The following is a 24,606-nucleotide window of genomic DNA, read 5'->3' as shown; positions in this document are numbered from 1 at the left end:
TTTTATAAAAAATAACAAAAGGGAACTTATTACTCCCGTGTACCAATCCCCCAAGCAACTGTGCATTCTTCAGTCGTAGACCGAGCCTTGGGTTTGCCTGACATTCGATACCCTGCAGACATAAGCGCAAGGGCAGTCAGCCATGATATCCCGTTCCCATCCCCTCAAGCATCCCGCCGAACATAATATCTGGCCCCTTTTCGATATCCCCGAGAACTCACATAGATCCATGATATGGTTTCTGCAAATGGCACAGTTATCCACGACGATATCCCACGCCCACAGCGCAACTGCATTCCACTATCACAGGGAAGCAAACACTTAGCAATTGCAATCGGGAAAACGGAACAGAACATATCCTGAGGGCAAAGTAAATCTATAAAAACATACTTTTTTCACTTCAAAACGTTTCTTTGCATCTCCTTTGGCATCCCCAAGAGCTGATTTTCCTCCTCGAGCGACAGCTTTCGATTTCCCAGAAGCACCACGCGCAGAATCTTTCATTTCAACGTCTGCCATGATTGGGGAGACTCGGATACCTCTCTTCTCCCTACTGCTAATATTATATATAAGCTGAAGGTATAAAGAGGGAGCAAGGCGGGCGTTGATATATGATGCTGGCGTCTCAAAGCCGGGGGGTACAGTCAAGCAAAATGGAGAGCTCTTGCCGGTTGTTGCTGGCACCTTTGGCGGGCGACCCACGTTGGTCAAAATAGATGAGTAACTGCTGGTGGATGATTTAGTGCCGAAGGAAAGTAGCAGTGTTCTTCCAGAGCTCGCGTGCTTCCAGGAAATGTAACAGGTTGGTCACCCCGCAAGACTCCGAGCTCAAGTTGAATGTGAATGTGGCTTACACAAAGTTGAACCTGGGTAGAAATGGAAAATCAACTTTGCTAGCCGGGAACAGTTTAGCTTCTTTCCTATCTTTTGAAATCTTGCAACTCTGGACACTGTAATTAACTATTCTTTCCTTAGTTATATAGATGTAATATATACTAATTATTGTCGGTCATTTAGAAGGATATCTAGTTGATATTCTCTGCTGATGGGTGCTGCTAATAAGTTCATGTGTCTCTTGATCAAATCCATCAATTTTTATCAAGGACTTCTTTTAGCTCTTAATAACGATAAAAGATTAAATTTCAAATATATAAGTTGTAGTAAAAGCTAACTATATAATATCCTTTATTTCGCTCTTGATGGAGGCGCAAGGTTGGTTCATTGTAACTATCTCAAGTCCTTGCCACGAAGACCCAAACACCATATGATAACTGGCCTGGACATTTTGTATACAAATCTTGCGTGGTTATCCCATCAAACCCCGTTCCCACTCCCATTACTTCATTGAAATAATTCCTTTATCCCCTAACTTACTTTCAACTATCATCATCATGTTCATCTATCTTCTTGTCCCTATCCTCCCTAGAAACAGTCTACAATATCCTGCTTTTTAAGCCCAAAACCTCGGGAATCGATTGTTCATTCCCCGTCCACATTTGGGTAGCTTAGTCGATTCTTTTCGAAGGATTTGCGGCAAACCTCATAGATAGAGGGCAGGGTAGACTCTTGGCAGTTGATAGGATGATAATATTGAATAGAGAGAGGATTGATCGTGTATGCTAGATGAAGGATGATGGTGAGGATGATCGATCACGTTGGATGGATGGCTTCTGTTGATATTTGAGGTAAACACCCCTTCAACTAGAAGTCACACTTTGACCTTGTTACCTGCAACTTACGCAGGTAACGCGGTAAAGAGGGGTGGTGCAATATCAGAGGCAGTAGGCTTACCAGGGGCATTGCATGCATCATCATTGCAACAAAAAAAAAAAAAAAAAAAAAAACAACTTAGAAGACAGCTGGCCTCTTCAAGGCACTTAATCTGCTCTAAAACTAACAATAATCATCACCGCTATTGTACGGAGTAGAGAACACGGAATCAACCACTAGGCTAAAACCTTTTAAGCATTTGATGGCACTGAAGCACCAAAGGGCCCATAATCAGATGGAGGAGGAAGGTTAAGTTGATGCCATGACCACCGATTTAAGCAGTGCTGCACCCGCTAGATAGTGTGGGATAATCTGTTTCCGAAGCTAGCTAACCATTAGGCCACCGGGGCAAAAGACGAATCACCCAATCCAATCCCTCCAGCATTGACTGTGGGTGTGGGGTTTATCACGTCTGGGCCGGTCGCCCAACAAAAGGTGTTTAAATTTTATTCTTTATTTTTGTTGGCATCTCTAACTATCACTCATTAGAAATTATATAGTTTATCTCTATTTAAATAGCATTGCATTCATTAGGTAGTTATAGCAAATCAACTTTTTATCTCCATCAATTTTCTCAGAAACAAGCGTCTAGATAGTGAAGTGAGCGAAGTGGTGGTGAATCTCGAGCGGAAGCAACTCCTTGACAATGATTCGCTGGGGTGATTCTGCAGGTTGCTCGGGGTCCAGTCTGACCTGACCTGGCCCACAAAAAAAGGGTAAGCTGAGTTGAATACTTCTACGGAGTATAGGATAAAACACAATATAATACAAGGTTATAAATTAATATTTATTTATAGATTGCAATATCGTATAAAATATAAAAATACAGCGTTCAACTGAGCCTTTTACTAGTGAGAGAAATTGCACAGTCACATTACTTTTCTTGGCATGGGTCAGTTCCAGCCCGTTGACATAAGCAAGCTCTACAGAATTCAAGGCCATCAGGATTGACTGTGAAAGCATCTGCATGACACTATTCATTCTGATGCCTTTTCCTCTCCCAAAGCATGTATGTGCTGAATCACTGAAACTACTACATCTGTGGTCACAAAGTCCCGTGGAAGAATCAGCAGCAGATATTCGGGATGATTCAGTGGCTTTGTCCAACAAATGAGGTCAAGGAGTGAAGAGATCAAAAGAAGAAAGTTCACTGACAGGTTGCAGTTACATAGCGTATTGATCAATCTCACTATGCATCTGATATGTTCCGTGAGGAGACTCAACTGCTGATATTCAGCTATCCACCCGCCCTTTGCTCTTCCCAGTCGATGAAGTTCGGCAACTTCAGTTGCAGACTCTGGGATGAGTACGAGGAACTCACCTCCCGAGCGCTCACAGTTTAGGGCGAGAGGCTTTACATCTGTAAATGTACATGCATGTAAGTCTGAGAATAGAATGAAGTAAGATGGTTACAAACTATCTGTTAGGCCACTAGGGCAAAGAGCTCTCTCACACCAGCACCATGCTGGTAGAAGAGGGGACGAACCAATCCAGACCCCCAACACTATCTAAGCTAGGTAGCTTGTGATTCTTGCTGGCTGATCGGCTCCCATAGCGAGTTCCGTGGTTATCGCGCAGCATTAATTCCAAGAGTCTACCATACAAATAATATGGAAAGATCTTTTGAATCTTTAGTGATTAGCAGCTCCTACGTGAGAAAGTAATTAACTTTTCGGAACAAACTACAGCCTCAGGAAATTGGCCGGCGAAATAGCCCATTATCAGAGACTTCTCCCGATTCGCCTGTCATTTGTGTAGATGAGATTTTTCGCCCATCCTATATACAGCATAATATCCCTGCCTATAAAACTTAAATTCGACGTCTAGCCTGCTAATAACGGGGGCCGAGATAGTCTTTCGACATAATATCCTTCTTTTCGGAGCTATTTCATTTATTCTACACAACTCAAACTATCCATTACTCTCCATGGGTGAAGTAACAGACTTTCACAGATCCCTACTCATACAGACCAAGGGCCTGAGAATTTCTTCAACGTGACATTGCTGTTGCATTCAAGACTTAGCGCGCAAAATTTCGCCCACGCCAGTATGGGGAGCTGGCGGGTGGTTATACTACAAGTACCCTCGACTGATGATGGCTACCTCAATGGGAGTTGAAAGTCAAATCACCTTGATCCCACCTTGCCTTCATCAATATCAACAATTCAGCAACTTCCGGTAACATGTTTTTCACAGTTGTCCTCAAATATGCTGCCCTTCTCATGACTACCAGTGCCGCTTCACTGCCGGCTACCATCCCTGGATTCGAGGCTGGGGTCCGCACTGTATGCTTCGATGAGACTCCCAACCTACATTGCTACTCAGGAGAAAACGACATCCCTCAGAATGTCGACCCAGAAGACGTTAGCTTTATAGCAAGCTATCTGCGCGCCTACGGCCGGCAGACTAGAATTGGTAGATGTATGTGCTAATAAATCCTGTTATTTACATACTTAGGGCACGATTGTGCCCAACGGGAATGCCAGAGATGTCAATCGCAGCAGACTGCTAACCTGTTTATCAATAGTGTTCACCATGAAGGCGGCCGATGCGTCTGACTGTGGAGAATGGGCTCTGTATGCACGTGGCACAGCGGCAGCCTACGCCAAAAAGACCAACATGACATATGACTCCTCAGTCCTCTTTTCTGATATTGCAGACACAATCGACGGTGGCAAGAAGTCAGAGGCTGACAGCCTCCTCAAGTGTCAAGCGGATGGTGGCTCTTTTGGTACACAAATTGCAGATGTAGCTGCTCCAGCATATGTGACTCCAGAATATGTTGAGGCAGGTTTCAAGCCTGATGGCATTCTCATAAAGATTGTTTCAAACAAAGAGCTTTAGTGGGATTTCTCTTATATCGATGTGTGGGAGTGAAAACTTTGCTCAGGTTGCTTGAATGGGTGGCTTCGATTGGAATTAGCACTCTAGGTGTCAAAGACATTTATCTCATTGAAGAAGATTTAAGTTACGATCATATTTAGCTCCATAGAGTGGTGAAAATATCATTGATAAGTTTTGGGACGGTGGACGCAAGATTGTAAAATCGATTGGTTAGAATCCTCATCTGTGTGAATCTTCTTCTGTGCAAATCTTCATCTGTGCAACACGTTAAATATCAATTTTGGCTCTGATTTGTTCCATATTTTTGCCGTCTTGATTGCTTACTCGTTTGCTTCGCTTCCCCTTGTTTGATCATTGTTTGCTTCGGATATTTGATTCCGGCCCATGAGCTCCATTAATATCGCCTATCATATTCCAGCCCACGGTCTATCTTGCGTATGTCCATGATATGGTATTTTCTTTGTGCATGTTCCTCTGTCTGCTCTTCCCCCTCATTTCTTTGTCTCTCTCTCTCTCACCTTTGTTTTCCTTCGAATCGTTTCAATTTGCCTATTTTGTCTACCTGTGGAGGGAAGTATAAAAACCTCACCGGTTCTGGACATCTATATCTATATTCTTAAACTGTAATAAATCATACTTCGCAAGTCAGCTTGAGATATGCATCTGAACAGAAGCCCTGTCACTATTTCAGATTCGCAGTTCTCGCAAGAACGCGGCCCGATGCACACTACCCTTCAGCGTCCAGCCATCGTCATCCCTCGTCTCATCAATTATGCTATTCCACCCTTCACGCTGGGCAAGCATGAAGCGGCGCCCGCGCTGCAGGACTGCGCCGGCACGTACCAGATATTGGCTTGCTGAGGGACCGATGAGGTTCAGCGCCGCAAGACCATTCATTCTGCGCCACACCAACTGCGGCACCGGCTTCTCTGAATTCGGCGGCGGACTCCAAGATATGGACGCATAGATGGGGGTGTTTGAGTAAGGCGTGCAGGGGGGAGGCGCCTGCCGTGCCACCGCCAGTTATGGCGATTCGGATTGGAGTAAACATGATAAAATATTATGTCTAGCTAATTAACTCGCTGGTATTTGGTTTTTTTGGTGTATAGATCGATAAAAAGAAACTATACGGAGAGATCACTCTGGGACTCCTTCCACGGGCTGTACGTGGATTTCTCATGACCATCTTGAGTACAGGCAAACCCCCCATGTCCCTCAATATCAGGGCATGGAAAGTAAGTTATAGTTACAGGATGTGCTTAGGAATGCATGACTAAATACTCCGAAGAGCATCCCTCAAAATCCATGCACCACGCGATATTTCTAGATATGTCTATGCTTTCTTAGTGAAGTTGAATGGAGATATCTGCATACAGGTCCTGGGTTTGTCGACCCAGAATCCTGATAAGCGATTTTCTCTCTCCAATTACTTAACAGGACAATATTGGAAATACTCACGTCGGTGATTGACAACTTTGATCTTGTTTTTACATCCTCTTCACTATAATGACCCTCTTCAAGGCTGTAATGGTTCTACATTCGATACCGCGTCAGGTGAGATTCCAGAACCAGAGAGGTGAAAGACAGGCGATCAGGGACCCGGGTACGTGTTGAAGTGGATCTTCGGTGTAGAGTTTGATAAGCACAGCGGTTAGGATGAATGTTGAGATTATCGGGCTGTCTGTGCTGATGAACGGCGGATTTGATAGATAATTTTGCAGTGTTGCGAGGACGGCCGTTGTAGGCATTAGGAGGGTTGATGTAAAGTATGAATATATAGGGGGGGGACACTTCAATCTTCTTAAATAGCGACATATGTACTGCAAAGCAAGACAGCTTTGGCGAGGGGAATTTCGTTTGTTAGGTTTTTGAAGATGGGGGAGGGAAGTGCCCCAGGTTGGTTTTCACCAAGTTATGACTGTTCTATCCAGCCTTTTCATCCATCTTCTCTGACCATCAAAGCTGGGTAGATGATGCTGCGTGTCGCACATTCCTGCCGTTGTGTTAGTAGCTCTATAGTCTTTGTAACGAGACATAAGTTCGATAGAACATCCATGCTCTGTCTGATTAAGCCTGATAGTTAAGCATAACTTACCGACTGACCTAAAATATATTATATGGAGTTATCCACGCCCCTAGATCCTTAGTCCAGTATCAGCAATGGTGGACACAAAATAGAAAACCCAATTTCTGTATCCGGTATTGAGTTTGCAACTCTTGTTATTGCATTTCCTGTTATGAAACCAATAGATATCATCAGTTGATATCATTCATTCAAGCAGGTCAGTACATAGATATGCAGATAAGGGGGGCAGGTAGTCAGCTAATATTAGCTAGCATTGATAGATAGATGAGTAACTAGATGGTGATGCTTATTCTTATAGAGATTAATTGAGTATTGAGCAGGCAGGTTGGTTGATAGATAGAGAGATAGGTAGATAGCTAGTTATCTAGTTAGAATTCTATATTCCATTAGCAATCAATCGAATATCAAGCAGGTAGGTAGAGAGAGAGATACCAGCATTTTCAATTATATTAGCAATTGATTGGATATAGAGTAGATAGATAGGTAGGTAGGTAGGTAGGCAGGAAGGTAGATAATTTAGGGGTTAGAATAGAGGTATCTATGTGTTGAACTCAAGTCTTCACTGCATAATATAAAAGTGGGAATTATTCAGTATGTACGAAGTAGACCAATCAGAGTTGCAAAAATCTCCTCTAAACCAATAAAATCATTGAGATTCAAGTCACATTTTTTTAAACATTGATGTTCAATCATTTCAGCCGCAAAAATGATGCAACTTTTGTTCCTCCTCTCAAGAGCTTTGTATGATTCTGAGAGACTTGGGTAGGACGGCTTCGCTCTGTCTATTAAAAAGACATTAGTTAATTTTCAAACCTAGGATCTACTGTAGAAGCATGAGTAAGGACTGCATGCAGCCGAGTTAGCTATCGACATCGTAAAACTTAAGGTGAACACAGCATCTCATTCTGTTTGAGTTGGCTTTCATTACTTACTTTTATGGGGAGTGGGAAAAACACAGCAGACCATGTTCAATGTGTCAGAAATTGCTGTTGGCCTAGGCTATGTATTGTATAAAAACCAATGGGTGATATAAATAGCCATCAACAAAGCAACTACCTGCATTCTCATTACTAGACTAAGAGCGCTTATTTTGCCCATTCTGCCCAAAGCTCATCACAATAGCGGTGTATCACTCTTGAGGTAGTTTGGACTGTAGCTTGCTCTCTCTCCAGTACCATCCAAATGCGAAGGCAGCACCTGGGCCAACAAAAGCAGTAAAAATGGGGAGAGCCGCAACCGGGACAAGCCATTCTCTTCGTCTGATTAGGCCGGCACAGTGGAGATCAAAGAACAGATACCCAAGCCATAGGAAAGAAGTCCCGAATACAACAACCTCGTCATACTGCAGGGCACGTCGCATGTGGGGGACAAATTCAGATTGGGCAGAGCTGCCAGGTATAAATACTGTTGATAAGGGGTATGGACAGTTCACGAGCGTGTATACCCAGACTCCGCCCGAGATGATACTCATGAGGCACAAAAGAAGTTTTGGAGATATAAGCCACTTGATAGTTGTGGCTCTGAGAGAGGGAGAAGTGCCAATTAACTTGGAAATCACGAAGTTGGCTATGCCCACCCAAAGAGGGCTCATTTGCCACGCCCATGTCCAGTAATGCCGCGTGGTAGGCTGGGGAGCCAGATATGCCGCGAACACCTCACAAGTATGAAGAAGAAGGAGAATCGGAAGTAGTGTCACGTTGTGCTCAGGAGCCAGTCTCTTCTTCAAAGGGAGCTGGATGAGAGCCGAGGTTGAGGGCCCGAAAGTGAAGCAGAGAAAATAGAACAACGGCGCAACGGACCCGAGGCCCAAAAGCTGACCCGCAAAAACAAATATGGTCGGGCTGGTGTCGATTTGTTAGCGTTACTCATCCCATTTTCTCGATGATAGTTACTCGGAAAATAGTAACTAACTATTTTGGACCCACAAATATGCTGGTGTCCACGCATTACCCACGCGGCTTGACTCCAGAAGCCACACAACATATACAGTCCCCAGATCATTCAGAAACGAAAACATCTGCCATGAGCTCACGACATCATAGCCGAGAGTCGATGGAGAGAAGGACACCGTGGTCCCGCGCCATAGTTCGTTGAGGAATTCCACGTAGTGAAAATGGGAGAGAATGGGGATGGACCCGTTGCTCCATTTAATCTTCCCAGACCTCAAGAACGGCTGCTGATGGGCGACCATTTTTCCAATGTCCATCGCTTGAAGACAGAGCAGCGTGAGGCCGAGAAAAGGTAGGGCCAGAATTGCCCGCTGCCGTTTGGAAGGTGTCGATGGCATGGTAGAACTATGTAGAAACGAGTAAGGTACGCCGTAACTATGGGAGGGCTGAAGGTTGGAATGGGTGACATTAAAAGATGGAAGTCAGGTTTTCTAAAAGGAGCGAGTGGTTTAGAACACCACCGGAGATAACGGTTGGAACTATCCAACCCTGCAGTTTCTGTAACGATTTCCCGGGTTGGAGCTTTAACGGTTATTTACTCAAAGTCCCCGACTTCGGGCACCACAGTAACCAACCTCAAGCCTGGTAACCCCCGGAGTGAAGATGTATGGCAGAACGTATCATTTGATAGTGTCGACATGACATGATTTATATGCAGCGGTGGCTTGAACTGCTAAGTATATCAAGGGACCGCGGAACAGCAACAGTTATTATTTACCTTGGACCTTGGTCAAGAAGAATGCTCTCTTGGCGCAGTGATCTGGGCTGGATCAAATCCTTGATTAAGTTCGTTGGCATCATTTACGGCATTGAGTTTGTTGTCCCTGCCCCTAGTGTTGAGCGTGAACGGGTTTTTTTGTCACGAAATCATCAGGGAGCATGAATGTTGCTGGATAGCTCGATGTCCTTGACGTGCATTTGGCTGTTCTCACATCCAATAACTTGCAGAGTAATCCTTGAGAAAGTTTGTATGTTCTTTGCGTACCACCAGGCAATAAATGGCAATAAAGGGCACGCATCAATCTTTTGTGAGAGGCGGCAGAATGGTATCTTATGAAACTAAGCAGCACCAAATATTATTTAAATGCAACTAATGGGAGAAAAGGGTTCCCTACGAGACTAAAACGCACCAGATATTATTTGATGGCAGTAAATGGCCCGTTGTCGGAGATAATATCTCACATATCAAGGTATCTGAGACCTGAGCACTGCCCCGCTGAATCTCAGCGCTGCCCCTCTCATATGATCAAGCATTCTCTTCCTTATAAATACTGCCTAGTTATCATGTAATTATCAGAGTTAGAATAGTTAGTCAATTCAATTATCTATCGATATTCAGTATTTGGGTCAATATTCGGACGTTATTGTGGGATGTAATGGGGACTTAACGTGATCACCCTAACGATCATATTGACAAAATTATCCACCGATGGAGGTGGAAGGTTGGTTCATTGTAAGTAACTAGCGGGCGTAGCACTGTTTAAATAGGTGTGGTCCTGTGGCATTCTAGTGAGCAATAGGGATGCCAACATCCACTCCATATATCAATCATTTATAATTATATTTAATTTTTATTGGTAATCTATAATCTACTATCAAATCTAACTATTATGAAAAATTTATAATACAAAAAAGTACATTAATCATTGTAGATTATATATGTAAAAGGTTCCAAGTATTTCTTTATACAAATTTATATGAGGGGTATTTGAATTACTAGTTTTATTTTTAACTTTCCTATGAGAAAAATGCTGGTTTTGTAATATATAAATAACTTTCTTAATACTTAGTCTTTTTTATATATAAATCAGAACTTAAGCTACTTATTTAGTTCTCTAATAGTGATTAAATTTTTACGAAAAAATCTCATATAGTTCTGGCAATGATAATACAGTAATCTGAATATATCATGTGTAATTTTTATGTGTAATTTATTTAGAAAATCAACATCTAATACAGTTTATTAACTCAACACATAATATAGATTTTTAATATCTAGAAATTCGATAATCTACTATGTAGATATGCATACATAAATTACATATTATATATAAATTTGATATTATCATTGTTGAGAATTATGTATCTAAGGATTCTTCATTTAGTATGCAAAACCTCGATCCGTTGGGGTGGGAGTGATTGATCGTTTTGTGGGTGATAGTTACATAACGTTAACTAATGAATCAATTTTGATACCTTCCTTTGCGAAGAACTCCGGACCTAACCACATGCCTCCCCCCACAAGAACTTTATATTTCAGTGCATACATGGGGATTGTTATTAAGATATACCATTTGAAATTAATATCCCAGAATAAGAGTAGTCAAAACTCCTTTGCTTTGCCATAGCAACTACTATAGTTTTGGGCAGGACGGTTAGTTCTCGTAATAATACATATGGAAACGAAGCACAGAGGAACAGCCATCTAGATCATGCGCGGGACAGAAGGGGGATTTCCTTGTGCGCTGGCGCTGATTTTTCTGGAAAACGAGCGGCTTTGGGATGGTGGCAAGCGAGGCCACCCGCCATCAGCCTGCAGATGGCGAAAAGACATACAGATTGGATGCAGGTAGAAAATGAGCATGTAAGGGAAGGGGATACGCAACGTGAGTCAGATCAAAGATGCGACGATATCTGTCGATAAAGGAGGGGTAATGCGGATATTCCTCATCTGGCCCCGTATGCTGTACATGTACATACATAAAACGTGACGGGGACGGAGAACAACGACTGGACGACGGTCTTAGTTGACCTTCAGCATTAGCAACCCTGGCGCGAAACCTCAGCCAGTCACTGAAGCTGGTGACGCTGGAAGCAGAGGAGTAGGTAAGTAGTTGGGTGGTTGAAGCAGTCATCCAAGGGCGTTGTTGGCGTTGTTCTCTCTCTCGCAATGTGGCATACAGGGAAGAAAGTGCCTTGGAAGTCCTGTAGAGAAATACATCTAATAGGCTATTAAATAATGCCAATTGGTAGACCCCTGGACCAGCACACAATTGCACCTACGCAATTACGTGCATCTAAACTTCTCAACCTTTGTCGCGAAAGCCAGCAGGGTATCCGCGGGCGGGCGGCTGGAAAACTCTAAAATCCCACCTTGACGGTACTCAGGGTAGTCGCCTGGAGATAATATATAAGATTGACTAGGACAATAGTCTAGAACGAGCAGGCTGAGGGGCATGGGCATATGTGAGCGCTATTACTGTCCTCGATGGGGAGGGTACGAGGTTTGTCAAGATTACTCTGCGAATGGCAGTTTTATGCCGAAACGGTACGGTAGTTGAGGTCTTGTATGTTCCCTGCATTCTCAAACAAGGAGGTGGCGTGGGATGTGGTACCTTGAGAGCTACAGAGGGAATTCAAGCCTCTAGCGATATCTGCATCATCAAAAATAATTAAATAAAATGAAAAATAAAAATGAAATGAAATTAAAGAAAGATGGAAATGAAATGGAAATGGAAATGAGGGGAAAAAGAAGATTGACAAATGAATGAGAAGGGGCCATTTTCATGCGGGTAAAAATGCTCCCTGACGTTGATGGTGAATTCAAGCCTGAAGATTGGCTACTCAACGGTTCGTAGTTGCAACCATACATTCAAATGCTATTTATTAACTTTGTAGACGGCGGGTGGGACAGGCGGGACGAAGTGCTACAGGAGAGCAGAGCAGTTATCTATTCTTAGTGAACAAGCTGCAGCAGATTCGTGCCTTGCTACAATCTGCATGTTCCGGTGGGGTTTGCATCTCTTGATACTGGAGAAGCCCATTTCATTTTCTGGTTGTCAGAGATGGGGACGGTACAAAGTGCACACTGGGGTGATGAATGGAATGCTGAAGGGCATGCAAAAATAGGACGAACGGAATCAAGGATCGCCATGCATGGACTATGAAGATATTCGGTGGATGGGTTGGCGGGGTAAGTTAACATGGATTCGGCGCGGGCAGCTGAGATCTATCTGAATATTGGGCCACGGAGGGGTTCATGTCTCTCTGGGCAGACATCGCGACCATCCAAGTTGCTCTCGATGTTGCGAACTCTCCCAGCGACGGTGGTGAGCTGAAAGCTGTGCGCCGTACTATGTAAGGAGGTTGCAACCTTAATTATCGGATTCTAGGCCCGGATGACTAACTCGCTTGGGGTTGACCTCCAGCGCCGCCAAGCCCGAAAAAAGTCTGCTCAACCTCAGACATCTCGCCCCAGCTCTCCTGTATCCAACTACAACCTCCATCCTTCTTGATCCCACCTCGACGCTCAGACCAGCCCGCTTCGTGGCCGTATACCACCCAATATCCGGTTTTCCTGTTTCTGCCTTCTGGCCGTGTGTGTTTGTGTGTCTCTTTCCCTCGAGCTTTCCCTCTCCAGATCAGCGCTCAAGACAGTGTCTTCACTTCATTGAGGCCGTCAGCCAACAGCGATCCCCTCTCCCCTCTGCCGTACTTTCCAACCCAGCGACCCTGGAGTCACTGAACTCCTCTTCTTCAACCACAGTCAAGTTGGCGGGGCTCAACTACACCAACTTCTCCTTCATCCACCCTCTCCTGGGCCCGAAATTCCGGGTCTTCTCTGGGGGCGACACTCGGCCTCCATAACTAGTCTTTTTTGATCACATCAAGGACCCCTATCTATAGATCTAATTATATATATATATATATATATATATATATACATATCTACATATATACATATTTACATAAAGCGCAACACGGAACAACCAAGCCCTATCGCCCGTGGGCTGGGCAGGAGGAAATTGGGGCTCCCGTACTCCTGTGTGGTTTCCGGCCCCCCCGCCCACCCGCCAGATTCGTCTTCCAGTTGTGGCAGAGTCAACGCCGAGTGAGTCGCTTTCGGGCGTCTCACCCCCCAACAAACTCCACACGTCGTGTGAAAGTCATTTCGAGGAGAAAAAGAGGATAATCAACAAACCTGGCCTTTTCAATCGATATTCCCAGGGTGGTTCCACTCATTCGCCATGAGTGAGTCGCCAAGATCAGATAAGGGCGGGACCCGATTCAGCACTCCTGTCCCAGAGCTTGATGATCACCGCTTCCAGCCAGAGTCTCTCCCTAGGGCGGACACCGCCGCTGACAATGTGCTGAGCTGGCAGGACAAGTTGCTGCAGGCGCGCCAAGCGCAAGAAGGTGGAAGTCCAATGCCACGCCGTGTTAATGATACGTTTCACCTCGAAGTGGGACCAATATCCAGGGACTTCGAGAATGCGATTGCCGACGATGAACTTAGTGCCAATGGTGACAGACGGCGCTCATCTGTGAACCCTATGGCGCCGGTTCGACCGAGCCTCCAGAGACCTAATCTCACCTTGCATGATCTCCCGACTCGGTCTCGAGCCTCATCGGCATCGGGTAAGTCCAGTTCGCCTCCAAATTCTGTCGAAGCATTTGCCGAGCCGCGTCGCCGTGAACGTGCGAATACTATGGAGAGTCATGCGCCGTTGGACTTGGATATCGTTCTCCAGAAGACCATGTCCACTGGCACCAATCAACGTCGCCCGACCTTCAGCAACACGAGCGCAATTGGCGCAGATACCGTGGATCCGAGAACTGGTCTCAACGACGATGCGGATGTGTGCTTCCCCACATACGATGAGAGCGGAAAAACCTCAATCATCGACTTCGAGGAGTTGGAGGAATTCGTGGCCCTTAGCAGAAGGAAAAGTCAGACCGTGCCCCGCAAAGTTAGCATGACTGCGCAGAGAAAGCGATCTCGCACCTTTCACGATTTACGACCTAGGTCGGAGGCTAGGGATATCCCCAAAATTGTCATGCGACCGTCCACCGCTGCATCCGTGGTCGACACTGCCGGTAGTCTTGAAAAGCAAATCAGCCATACCGTGGATGAGAAAGAAGTTAAAAATCTTCATAATGAGAACGAGCGTAACCGCTTCAGCTTCTTTTCATCCGAGTACCAGAACACAGTCCACGCATGTGAACTGGGTGGCCTCGTGCTTGAAGGAGAGACTTTCCGTGACCTGTTCCAGCTAGGTCCTGATGGTGGCGTATGGTGGCTCGACGTCCTTGATCCGACCAATGATGAAGTAGGAGCGATTTCGCGAGCTTTTTCCATCCATCCCTTGACTGCAGAGGATATCATGATGCAGGAAGACCGTGAGAAGGTGGAATTGTTCAAGCAGTATTACTTTGTCTGTTTCCGGACTTTTTACCAGATCGATAAACTCAGTGATGACTTCCTGGAGCCAATCAATACGTATATGGTTGTTTTCCGCGAGGGAATCATCTCCTTCTCATACACCGAAAACCCCCATGCGGGCAATGTCCGAAAGAGAATTTCGAAGTTGCGCGACTATGTGTCTCTTAGCAGTGATTGGGTTTGCTACGCAATGATGTAAGTCACAAGTCCATCAGCCACCTTTCCTGCTTAAAGGAGAAAATAGAAACACAAAGGAAACTGACAAGTTCTTACGCCAACAACAGCGATGACATCGTCGACAGCTTCGGTCCTGTCCTCCGCGATGTAGAGATCGAATCCGAAGTAATAGAAGACCAAGTTTTTATCGCGCGCGTCGAGGATTTCAACGTCTTCCTCCCCCAAATCGGCGGCCTGCGCAAAAAAGTCATGAGCCTCATGCGCCTCCTGGGCGGCAAAGCAGATGTCATCAAGGGATTCTCCAAGCGGTGCAATGAGCAGTACTCCGTCACGCCACGGGGGGACATCGGGCTCTACCTCGGCGACATCCAAGATCACGTCGTGACTATGATGTCCAACCTAGGCCACTTTGAGAAGATGCTCAGCCGCTCGCACACCAACTACCTCGCACAGCTGAGCGTGACGAACCTCATGATAGGCAACCGGGTGAACAAAGTGCTCAGCAAGATTACGTTCCTGGCGACGATTTTGGTGCCTCTCAATTTGATCTGTGGGTTGTTTGGGATGAATGTTACGGTCCCTGGACAGTCGGCGGAAGGGCTCGGGTGGTTCTTTGGCATTTTGGGAGTCATTGGGATGATTGTTATGGTTAGCTTGGTGATTGCGCGTCGCTATAAACTTCTATGACTTGTCCCCGTTCTCCCCTCGCCATCTCTCTCCCCCACTCCCCCCCCCTTTCACATACACATGCTTTATTTTTTTCAATTATCCAATGTAAGCTATTTTTTCCCACATATTATGTAAGGAAGAGTAGCAGCAATTTCCTGGGCTTTCCTTGTTCCGTTTCGCCTTCTTTGTTACTTAATTTCTTCCTTTCCTTCGTGTTCATTTAGTTATCTGTGGGTTACTTTTAATAAAGAAAAAGTTCATAACTCTTGCTTGGTTTATGAAATACCTAAGAAGAAAAGAATAGAATATCGTCAGCAAAATATCAGATGCAGTATATACCTCATTTGCAACATATGAGATAACTACTGTATATATTCTCCATGTTCAAGGAAACTCCATGTATTATCTAAATCTCACATTTTCTTGAAGATGCATACATTTCTTCAAATTTGCATTTCAGGTAAAGTACCTTTTGCATGGTGTATATAAATGCGAGTAAATTTGAGAAGTTGCATTGTGATGGTGAGGGCATGGTTGTCGTGAATCTATATTGCTTTCCCTCTTACGAAGAGCGAAATATTTTTTTCCATTCATATGTATGCAAGTATGAGTGTATATACACATGCGTGACACATTTAAAGAAGAATTCCTGCCTGTCTATGTACCGAGATGTCCTTATCTATCTATATACCTATGACAGTCACCGGAACGCCATACTAGTCCACGCGCCCAAGTCCAACCAAAAAAAAGGATAGAACAAACCCTTTCCATCCAGGGCTTTTTAAAATAAAGCATTCAAATGCTTCTGAGAATCATGCAACCTTCTGCTTCTTAAAAGTTATCCCACCATTATTAAGCCCCTTAGACCGCTCCTCTCTAGAGCGCTTACGCTCCATATCCTCCTTTATGATGCGCTCAGTGGCCGTGAGCGGTTTTGGAGGTGCTTCTACCTTTTTCTTCTTTGTAGCTGCTGCAAGGGCATTCTTCTTGGACGCTGCAGCGAAGACGTTTTTGGGCTTTGAGGTTGCGGTGCCCACCTTGAGGGATGTTGATGATCGGTCGGATTGTGTGGCTGATGCTGTCGTCGGTAATGTTGATTGGTTCGTCGTTGGCGGCGCGGGTGTTGTAGTTGATGGTTTTGAGGATGGAGATGAATTTTGAGCTGGGGATTGTTCGCCGCTCCTGTCGCCTGGTGTAGGAGCGGGCGCGGGCGCGGGCGCGGGCGTGAGTGCGGGTGAGGTTGTGTCCACTGGGGCTGGGGATGCAGAAGTGGATAAAGAGGAAGCAGCTCCCTTAGACGGCGCAAAGTTCAATCTTATCTTCTCCCCTTCAGTCGGCTGCCACTCTTTCGGTGCCGCATCCGCATCACCCTTCTGCGGAGGTTCCCTCCCTGCAATTTCCCTATCCCTCTGCGCCCGGCGCACCTGTTCCTCAATCATCCTCCGCTCCCTTTCCTCGTCGCCGCGATCCTGCATCTCCTTCTTCCTCAACGCATCTTGTCTCCTCAGCGCGTCAGGGCTATTATCAATCCACGAAATAAAAATTCCCTTTTCCCCCTCCTCAACCCTACAAATCCCCTCACGACCAAGGTATTTCGCAAATTCCGTCAGGCTCGGCCAGCGCGTGGCATTCATGTGTATGTGCTCTTTATTGGCGATGTATTCTTGGTAGAAGTGGTTGATATTGATAGCCTTCTCACCGTGGCTGGTGCGGAGCTGCTTGAGGAAGTCGGACAGGAACTCATTGGAATATTGCTGGATATATTTGCGCGGGTCCTCGCCGACAAGCAGCATTTGGCGCACATGTGATTCTGACTGCGTGTGACATTTGAAGCCGTTCTCGTCGCGCATCTGCCGCTCGCAAACCTGGCAGTACCATCGCAGACGTTGGAGGCCTTTGGACTTGAGCTTGTTGCTCAGGTACTTTGTGCTGCCGACTTCTGCGCGAGGCATGGTGGGCTAGATGGTTTCTGTGCCTTCAGCCCTGTTCTATTTTATCTTTGGCTCTCCTTTGAATCCCTGGGGAGAAGGGCTTCCATAAATAACCATGTGTTCAGTTCAACTAGAGTGGCGATGGCTTAGTCAGAGGGACCTGGTAACGGAATTATGTTCATCCGACAGCCGGCGACTTTTGATGCGGGAGGTGTTTGAGAGAACCGTGTGTTGAAGAGCAATATATCTCCATATTTGAGTTGGCTTCTCCGTTGGCTTATGTTGTCCCCAAAGGCCAACAATCTGCAGGCTTCTAAGCTGCTCAGCCGCTCGATATGCGACGAGGTGCATGCGCACAGGGCGGACGACTCACCTTGAATAGGCATCTGTTGCTGCATATTCCACATACAGGTCCTTAGGACCGAGCGCAGTCGCTCTCAGAGAAGGTTTTTACTATCCTATCCAGGATGCCGTGTCTGAAACTCTCACCCTTGCAATCGCGCTTCGTGGCCTCTCTAGCGGCCACCCTGTTCATCATCATCGTCCTCTATTTCGTTCTTTCGAACCCAAGTCTCGCATATGCTGTTGATGTCGACTCAATAATATCCAAAGACCCCAACCATCCCCGATTGCAGGATATCGACTTACATCTGGGCACTGATAGAGTAGCTCCAGAGACTATTGCAGCTCTGGACTTTGACCTTACCTCTGTTGGTACTGTTTCTGGTATCCAGCGACGAGCTCCAAATAATGCTGTTTCGTTAGGGAACAATGCTCCTGAGGAGGGAGAGTTGGATTTGGGGGCGACGCTTTATTTTTGGATTTCTGAGGACACTTTGGCTGGCCCAAAGTCGGGCCCTTCGCGGGGACTCCCTGGATTTAATGAGAAGGAGTTTCTAGATAGTGGTTTAATGGAACGGACGGAGTTGAAGCGGCGGAATGATACGCTAGTTAAACGAGCGACAAGAGTGTATATATCTGCAACCACTTGCTTACAACCTGCATTCAATGCTACACCAGATTCGCAGAACACGGGGCCACCACAATTACAGCTCAAGGTTTCCCCATCTACGGATATTCAACAGCCAGATCCCGGAGCTCAAGTCTCAAATTTGCAAGTCATAGACTTTGATGGCGGTTACGCGAGCACCGTCCTCGATGCTGTCGGGCCCATCTACATCTCAGTATCTGCGCCAACAGACAAAAGCTATTTCGGTTCATACAAATTTGAGATCGCAGCGTCTATTGACCGATTATTTCATGAAGCTGAATCTAACGTCCCTTATCTATTCTTCGTAGATAGTGATAGCGGATCTGCTTTGCTTCAGACCAAGGATGCAACCGACGCGAGCCCTGACGATGAAATTTACCAGCAGTGGATGAACCTTGATCCTCCACCTTTTACCATGTTTGCCCATGATATGAAGGATAAGTCGATTTTAGGCGTACAGAATTCCTATTGTGGACTGAAAGGCAATGCACAAATTCGCAAGGACGGCGATAATGTACAAGTCAGCATGACCAACAGGGGACAGAATCACAAACCAAAAGAACAGTTCTATATCCGAGGCCTAAATAGTAGTACATCCTATTACGGGTTTCTAGCAATGGAAGGCAACTCCACCGATTCTGGCAAAGGAGTTGTTGGCGGCGGCAGCAAAGTCTGGAGCCCCACGAAATTTACCACCAAGGCAGGTACGCTGATTTAACCGCTAGAAAATGAGATAGATGCGCGGAGTGTCCCCTGACATACCATCACAATATACTAACACTATATAACCAAAAACAGATAATAACTGTGCCATCTTACACAGCCTCGAATTCTGCTCCGAGGTCGCTTACGCCGTCCCATCCAATCCATCTATGTCCCTCGACGACCTCGCAAACTTCTACGACACCTATGCGGCAAACTTATACAAAAACTTCACACGCTCCCTCGCCCAAATCCCCTGCAACGCCTCTGCAAAATCCCAATACTCTCTCGTCCGCAACTGCACAGACTGTGCAGCTGCCTACCAACAGTGGCTCTGTGCCGTCACTATCCCTCGCTGCGCTGATTATTCCAGTACCCTTCCCTTTCTTCGCCCGCGCAACACAGCGCAGAAGTTCCCAAACAACACCGTCATCACTATCGACGATTCGCTGCGGCAAATGGTGCTCTCGAATTCATCCCGCAATCCGCTCATCGACGAGAAGATTAAACCGGGGCCCTATAAGGAGGTTCTACCGTGCCAAGATCTCTGTCACGAGCTTGTGCAAAGCTGTCCCGCTGCTCTGGGATTTTCGTGCCCTACCGGGAAGTGGTTGAATGAGTCCTACGGGATGAAAAGTCCCAACGGCGATATTACCTGTAGTTATTTCGGCGCGGCGTATTTCTTGAATGGGAGCAGTGGATTTGTAGGGGCAAGTTTCATGCTTAGGCTGGCCGGGCTTGTTGGGTTTTGGATGGTGTTTTGGATGGTGTAGATTTAAATTTTTTTTCACTGTTTCTTCCCTTTTTAACGGTCTATTTCAGCATTCATCGCTGATTGTGGTGTAAACGAAACTTGTATTTTATTTTAATGCAAATAGAGAAGTGGCAGATATAAGATATAAAAGGGTTGGATCATTATTAATGTTTATAATTCCTGGGCTTTCTATAACAAGCTCTCTACTCCCGTTTTTTAGCTACTTGCTTGAACACGGGAGTAGTAATATTTCACAAGTGCAGTTGGCTATGCTTTTGCTACATTGGTCTCCATTTTTCATGTCCATTCATTTTGATCATTTTACGATTGCGCACAGAAATTGAGAGAAACTATTCTTCTCCAGGTCTAGGTCCATATGCATACGACTTTTATCTAAACTACCGCCGCTCGTTTTATAAAACGATACGTTTGTAAGTTAAGTCATAATAGCTATATAAAAATAAAATGGTATGATATGAAGATAGTACGAGGAGAGAATATTTGGGAGCTTTTATCACATAAATCAATTGACGAGTTACATTCCGACGAAGATAGCCATAGATGCATATACTTTCGCATAATTTCATAAGAGGGAGTCATATAAGAAAAGCTCTACCTCGTTGATAACCTAATATAAATACACTGTATAGATGTATAGAGCACAGTGCTAATTGATAACGAATACATGGTACATCAAACCTTTCCAAACCGATTCCCATCCAGCCATCCCTCTACTACATAGGGGAAAAATGGTTAATACTTAGAGAAGATATAAAAATAGCCGGTAGACTATAACCAGCCCCACAAAACGCCGAAACAAAAAGAAATAAAGATAAAAATCCCCATTCTACTTCCTTCTTCGGGGTCTCAAATATCCTTCGACCCCTCCTCAGGAACCCCCCGGCGTCCCGGCGTACTCCCCACAGCAGCCCACAGCCTCTGTGCCGCCGGTGTCAGCGACGCTTTACTCAATCCCTTACCGCCAAGAACACCAGGCGTCCGACCACCTGACCCCGGTGTCTTCCCAAACGCAATCATCGGGCTACTGGGAAACTTTGGCACAGGTGTCCGGACATCTTTTCCTGAGCGCTCCGCGCGCTTAATAGTCGCAACACGCTCGACCATGCGGTGGTGCAGGAGTTCGCGACGACGATTTTCGCGGATGGTGAAGGGGTTTGGTGTTGCGGAGCTGGAGGTGTCGATGTTCATTTTTAGGAGGGAGAGGTGGTAGGCGGAGTTATCCTCGTCATCTGGAGGTTGTGGGGTTGGTTCGTCTTCATCTACGAATGCAAAGCCATTCACGCGGGGTGTTTCGGCGCCTGTGTAGCCTGGTTCGGAACCGGTGGAATGCGGATGGCCAGCGATTGCATCGCGGATTGCGGAGAGGGAGGGAGATGGTGGGATGGCGTTGCTATTATTTGCGCTCCCATCCGGTTTCGGCGGGGTGTGTTGGACGCGAGTATTGTTGTATATGACCTGTTTGGGACCGGCGCGGGATGTAGATTCTGCCCTTTGTGCAACGGTTTCGTGTGTGTCTTCGACAGAAGAAGGGATAAACATAAGAGAGTTTTCAGGCTTAGAGGCCCAGGCATCCGGTTGGGCAGGGCGGGCATCTTGATCGGTTGTGATAAGTTGAACTTGTTTGTTATTTTTATTACTGACACCTTCGCTTTCCGAAACAGACGCTGAAGCAGAGAGCGAGAGGGAAGTAGAAGAGGGAGAAGAAGAAAGAGGAGGGGGAGGGAGCCTCTTCGTCCTCTCTGCCTCTCGCTTCCTGAAGGCGATCTGCCTAGGTGTCAAAATCTTATTTCCGTTCCACATCCACGCATACTTCTGCCTCTTCTTGACATTCTGTTTATCAAGCAACTTATTAAATGACTCGTTGTCTTCACTGGTATATTTCGACTGGAACATCGAAAGGCTCATATTCCGTACATCCACCATGGAGTCTCGACCAACAGTGCTCCCGTCCTCACTTCTTGAATTTATCGAGGTCGTCGAACCAGCCGCAGACAATGGTGTATCACCACCAGCCCACTTACTACCTCCTTTGGGGGTCGCACTCCCCGATCTCTCGAACCTCGTAGCGGTAGCGCTGGCACTCCTCCTTCCACTAGCATCGATCCGTGGTGTCATCACAGCCTCCAAATTCTTTCCCGCACGCTTGATCCACTCTTTATCGCGCGACTCCAAGGCATCCAGGTATTCTCGCTGGGTTTGGGTCTCCAGCAGCCCAGGGAAGAAGTCACGGGCGATGATGTGAGACAGAGCGTCGGTATATTCATCTTCGTCAAGGACGGTGGCGGGACGTTTTATGCGTTTAGGTAGGGGCGGTGGGGCCATCATGAGAGCATCTGAAGCGGAGGACGGGCGCTTTATGAGGGACTGCGATTGTGGGCGGGAGGGAGAAGTGGAAGGAGAGGGAGAGGAGGTGGTCGTGACCGGGGTCGAGAAGGCCATGGTTGTTAGATTGCCGTTTGCTGGATTATACAGGGAGATATAAGGCAGAAAAGTGTAGTTGGAGGCAGGTAAAGAGAACTGCTACTAAGACAAGAAATGATTCATTGCAGTATGCATGTAGGACCGATAATAAAAAGCTATAACTACGAGTAGTTGTAGTTGAGCGATTCCTGTGACGTATTGTATGAGGACAATTTCCAAGTTGAAAATGATGTGGCAGAAGATTTTTGTCACGTGGCAATGAGGCTGAGAATAAGCTTCGTTCCCGAAAGTTTATTTCCAGTCTCCGCCAAACCAGGCTCAAGATATACCATGAAGTATTATTTTTACCATTCTTCTTCCTCTCAAATCTAGAATCATTGATGGAACTAAATAGGAAATGTATTTAAGATAGCAATTCTGAGAGCACTTTTAATATCCAAATATGGAATGGGTAGAGTGTTCTGAGCTGTCGCGAAGTAATGGCCATCTCAGGGCCCTTGATTGCTTCTGCCACGACATTATGACTAGCATCTAACCTTTATGTTATTTGAAGAACAAAATATTACCAGTTGCTCTTAACTCTTGATGCGATGGATAATCATCCCCCCCTTTTTTGTTTTTCGTCTTCCTTCCACCTCCTTCTTTCCTTTTTAATTTTTAATTTTTAATTTTTTTTGAAGAAATGATAATCAAGCTCATGGCGACCTGAACGGATATAACAAGGGATGAATGCCCCTTGAAACGTACAGATTTAGTCGGTCCATCGGCAACGGATAACATAAACAGTGTCTGGCTACGTCTTTCCGTGCCGTTCACACCCGGGCCAGGAGGCTATGGCAAATATTTCGAGATTGCAATCTGTACCGTGCTGTTAATCAGTACGTAATTTGCTTTCAAACACGGCATATCTGGTTAATGGGGGACACGGTATTTATTGTACCCGACATACTTCAAGGTCAGCACTCGGGTATCATTGGCTTATCTAACTCTCAACACCTCTTGTTTCAAATTCAAGTCAACAGGCCAAAATTAAATACTGCGGGGAATCAGCGAAAGCAAGGCAGATGTTTGAAATTTGAAATTGGGCTGCTTTGAAAATGGGAGATGGAGCTGTTAACGAGAATTATGACCAGTTTTGCATTGGTGGAATTTTAATAAGCTGTTCCACAGGATTTCACGCTGGACTTTAAAATGAAATTGCAGCTGTCACAACGAAGTTCTATAAATTTATCTGGCTGACCGATAGCCGCGAACCGGGGTAAAATGGGTGGATGTTTCAAGACTGCATATTCTCGTACTCCAGAATGAAACTTCTAGCGGTCAACTTTCGAAGGCCAGGCCATTTAAGCTGTGGTACATCTCTTAAATTAGCAAATAACTTGCACCATCCAACAGTAGATACAGCAGCTTAAAGTCGTCAGTATCTAATTGACCTTACAGAATAGTTTGATTATGCACTCTTTTCCAAGAATATGGATACTTAGGATGTTTTGCCATCATCCTTTGTGATGCCCCGGTAAGCGCTTTCCCGCCTACTCAGCGCGTCTTCATAATTTAAGCTCGTTCAACATTCCATCAGGGCCTTGTGTTTCTGAGCCAATGGGCTCTGGTGCTGTTCCTGCATCCGTGCCAGGTAGGGATGAATAATTATCTTGTCGGTATTAGCGATCTTTCAAGTTCTGTCATAGAACAGGCCATTGAAGCAAGGTGAGAGCTTCGGCTGGTGACATTGCTGTCACATCCAGAAGCATGGCTCACTCGTGCTTTCGAGTATTTTCTTTCTATTAGTTAAAATATACATTCTCCATTCCATTTCGAAGGTTTACAGGAGCGAGCCGCTGACGACATATAGGCAAGATCGGAAAAATCCAATCGTTCAAATGTCGAACTGGGGAAATTTGGTACACCCCGGCTATGCAAGAAGCCATTATTATCCCTGGCAGTGGAAGAATCATCATCTTCTGTAGCAAGGCTGTTTAACGAAAAAATACTTCTCAAACCAAATATCATGCAAGTTGTAATATTTTGCTTGCACTGCTCTAACTGGATATCAAATGGGAAGCTCGCTCGTTGAGCCAAGTAAATAGAAAGGGCCTTCAATAGCCCAAATTGGTGAAATATCTCGGCT

General features: G+C 45.6%; 8 protein-coding genes across 8 annotated transcripts in view; 3 read left to right on the top strand and 5 right to left on the bottom strand.

The window, feature by feature from the left end:
- The window catches only part of HCAG_03036 (predicted protein), a gene marked incomplete at both ends in the record, with an annotated part of 767 nt that extends 248 nt beyond the window's left edge, over positions 1-519 (bottom strand). Inside the window, 3 exons of the mRNA XM_001542815.1 lie at positions 44-112; positions 222-300; positions 391-519. Coding sequence (XP_001542865.1) covers positions 44-112; positions 222-300; positions 391-519 — 277 coding nt within the window. The remainder of the gene's footprint in view (positions 1-43; positions 113-221; positions 301-390) is intronic.
- Positions 520-2,358: 1,839 nt separating this feature from the next.
- On the bottom strand, positions 2,359-3,351 carry HCAG_03035 (predicted protein; the record flags this gene model as incomplete). Its single annotated transcript, XM_001542814.1, has 4 exons — positions 2,359-2,468; positions 2,598-2,693; positions 3,092-3,130; positions 3,267-3,351. 4 exons carry the CDS (start codon positions 3,349-3,351, stop codon positions 2,359-2,361), a joined length of 330 nt encoding a protein of 109 aa, XP_001542864.1.
- Positions 3,352-3,953: 602 nt separating this feature from the next.
- HCAG_03034 (predicted protein) lies at positions 3,954-4,614 on the top strand (the record flags this gene model as incomplete). The annotated part of the gene is made up of 2 exons (XM_001542813.1): positions 3,954-4,191; positions 4,298-4,614. The coding sequence occupies 2 exons, from the start codon at positions 3,954-3,956 to the stop codon at positions 4,612-4,614; spliced, it is 555 nt and encodes a 184-aa protein (XP_001542863.1).
- Positions 4,615-7,829: 3,215 nt separating this feature from the next.
- Positions 7,830-8,891, bottom strand: HCAG_03033 (predicted protein; the record flags this gene model as incomplete). The annotated part of the gene is made up of 2 exons (XM_001542812.1): positions 7,830-8,541; positions 8,626-8,891. The coding sequence occupies 2 exons, from the start codon at positions 8,889-8,891 to the stop codon at positions 7,830-7,832; spliced, it is 978 nt and encodes a 325-aa protein (XP_001542862.1).
- A 4,725-nt stretch (positions 8,892-13,616) lies between these two features.
- On the top strand, positions 13,617-15,676 carry HCAG_03032 (conserved hypothetical protein; the record flags this gene model as incomplete). The annotated part of the gene is made up of 2 exons (XM_001542811.1): positions 13,617-15,007; positions 15,097-15,676. 2 exons carry the CDS (start codon positions 13,617-13,619, stop codon positions 15,674-15,676), a joined length of 1,971 nt encoding a protein of 656 aa, XP_001542861.1.
- Positions 15,677-16,470: 794 nt separating this feature from the next.
- HCAG_03031 (conserved hypothetical protein) lies at positions 16,471-17,610 on the bottom strand (the record flags this gene model as incomplete). Its single annotated transcript, XM_001542810.1, has 1 exon — positions 16,471-17,610. The coding sequence occupies one exon, from the start codon at positions 17,608-17,610 to the stop codon at positions 16,471-16,473; it is 1,140 nt and encodes a 379-aa protein (XP_001542860.1).
- Positions 17,611-18,056: 446 nt separating this feature from the next.
- Positions 18,057-20,055, top strand: HCAG_03030 (predicted protein; the record flags this gene model as incomplete). Its single annotated transcript, XM_001542809.1, has 2 exons — positions 18,057-19,284; positions 19,379-20,055. The coding sequence occupies 2 exons, from the start codon at positions 18,057-18,059 to the stop codon at positions 20,053-20,055; spliced, it is 1,905 nt and encodes a 634-aa protein (XP_001542859.1).
- Positions 20,056-20,903: 848 nt separating this feature from the next.
- On the bottom strand, positions 20,904-22,496 carry HCAG_03029 (conserved hypothetical protein; the record flags this gene model as incomplete). The annotated part of the gene is made up of 1 exon (XM_001542808.1): positions 20,904-22,496. One exon carries the CDS (start codon positions 22,494-22,496, stop codon positions 20,904-20,906), a length of 1,593 nt encoding a protein of 530 aa, XP_001542858.1.
- Positions 22,497-24,606: the final 2,110 nt, after the last annotated feature.

Source organism: Histoplasma capsulatum, genomic scaffold (assembly GCF_000149585.1).
Source record: "Histoplasma capsulatum NAm1 scaffold_2 genomic scaffold, whole genome shotgun sequence".
Classification (NCBI taxonomy): domain Eukaryota; kingdom Fungi; phylum Ascomycota; class Eurotiomycetes; order Onygenales; family Ajellomycetaceae; genus Histoplasma; species Histoplasma mississippiense.
Note: the sequence above shows the minus strand (reverse complement) of the source record. Positions and strands in the feature narration are given on the sequence as shown.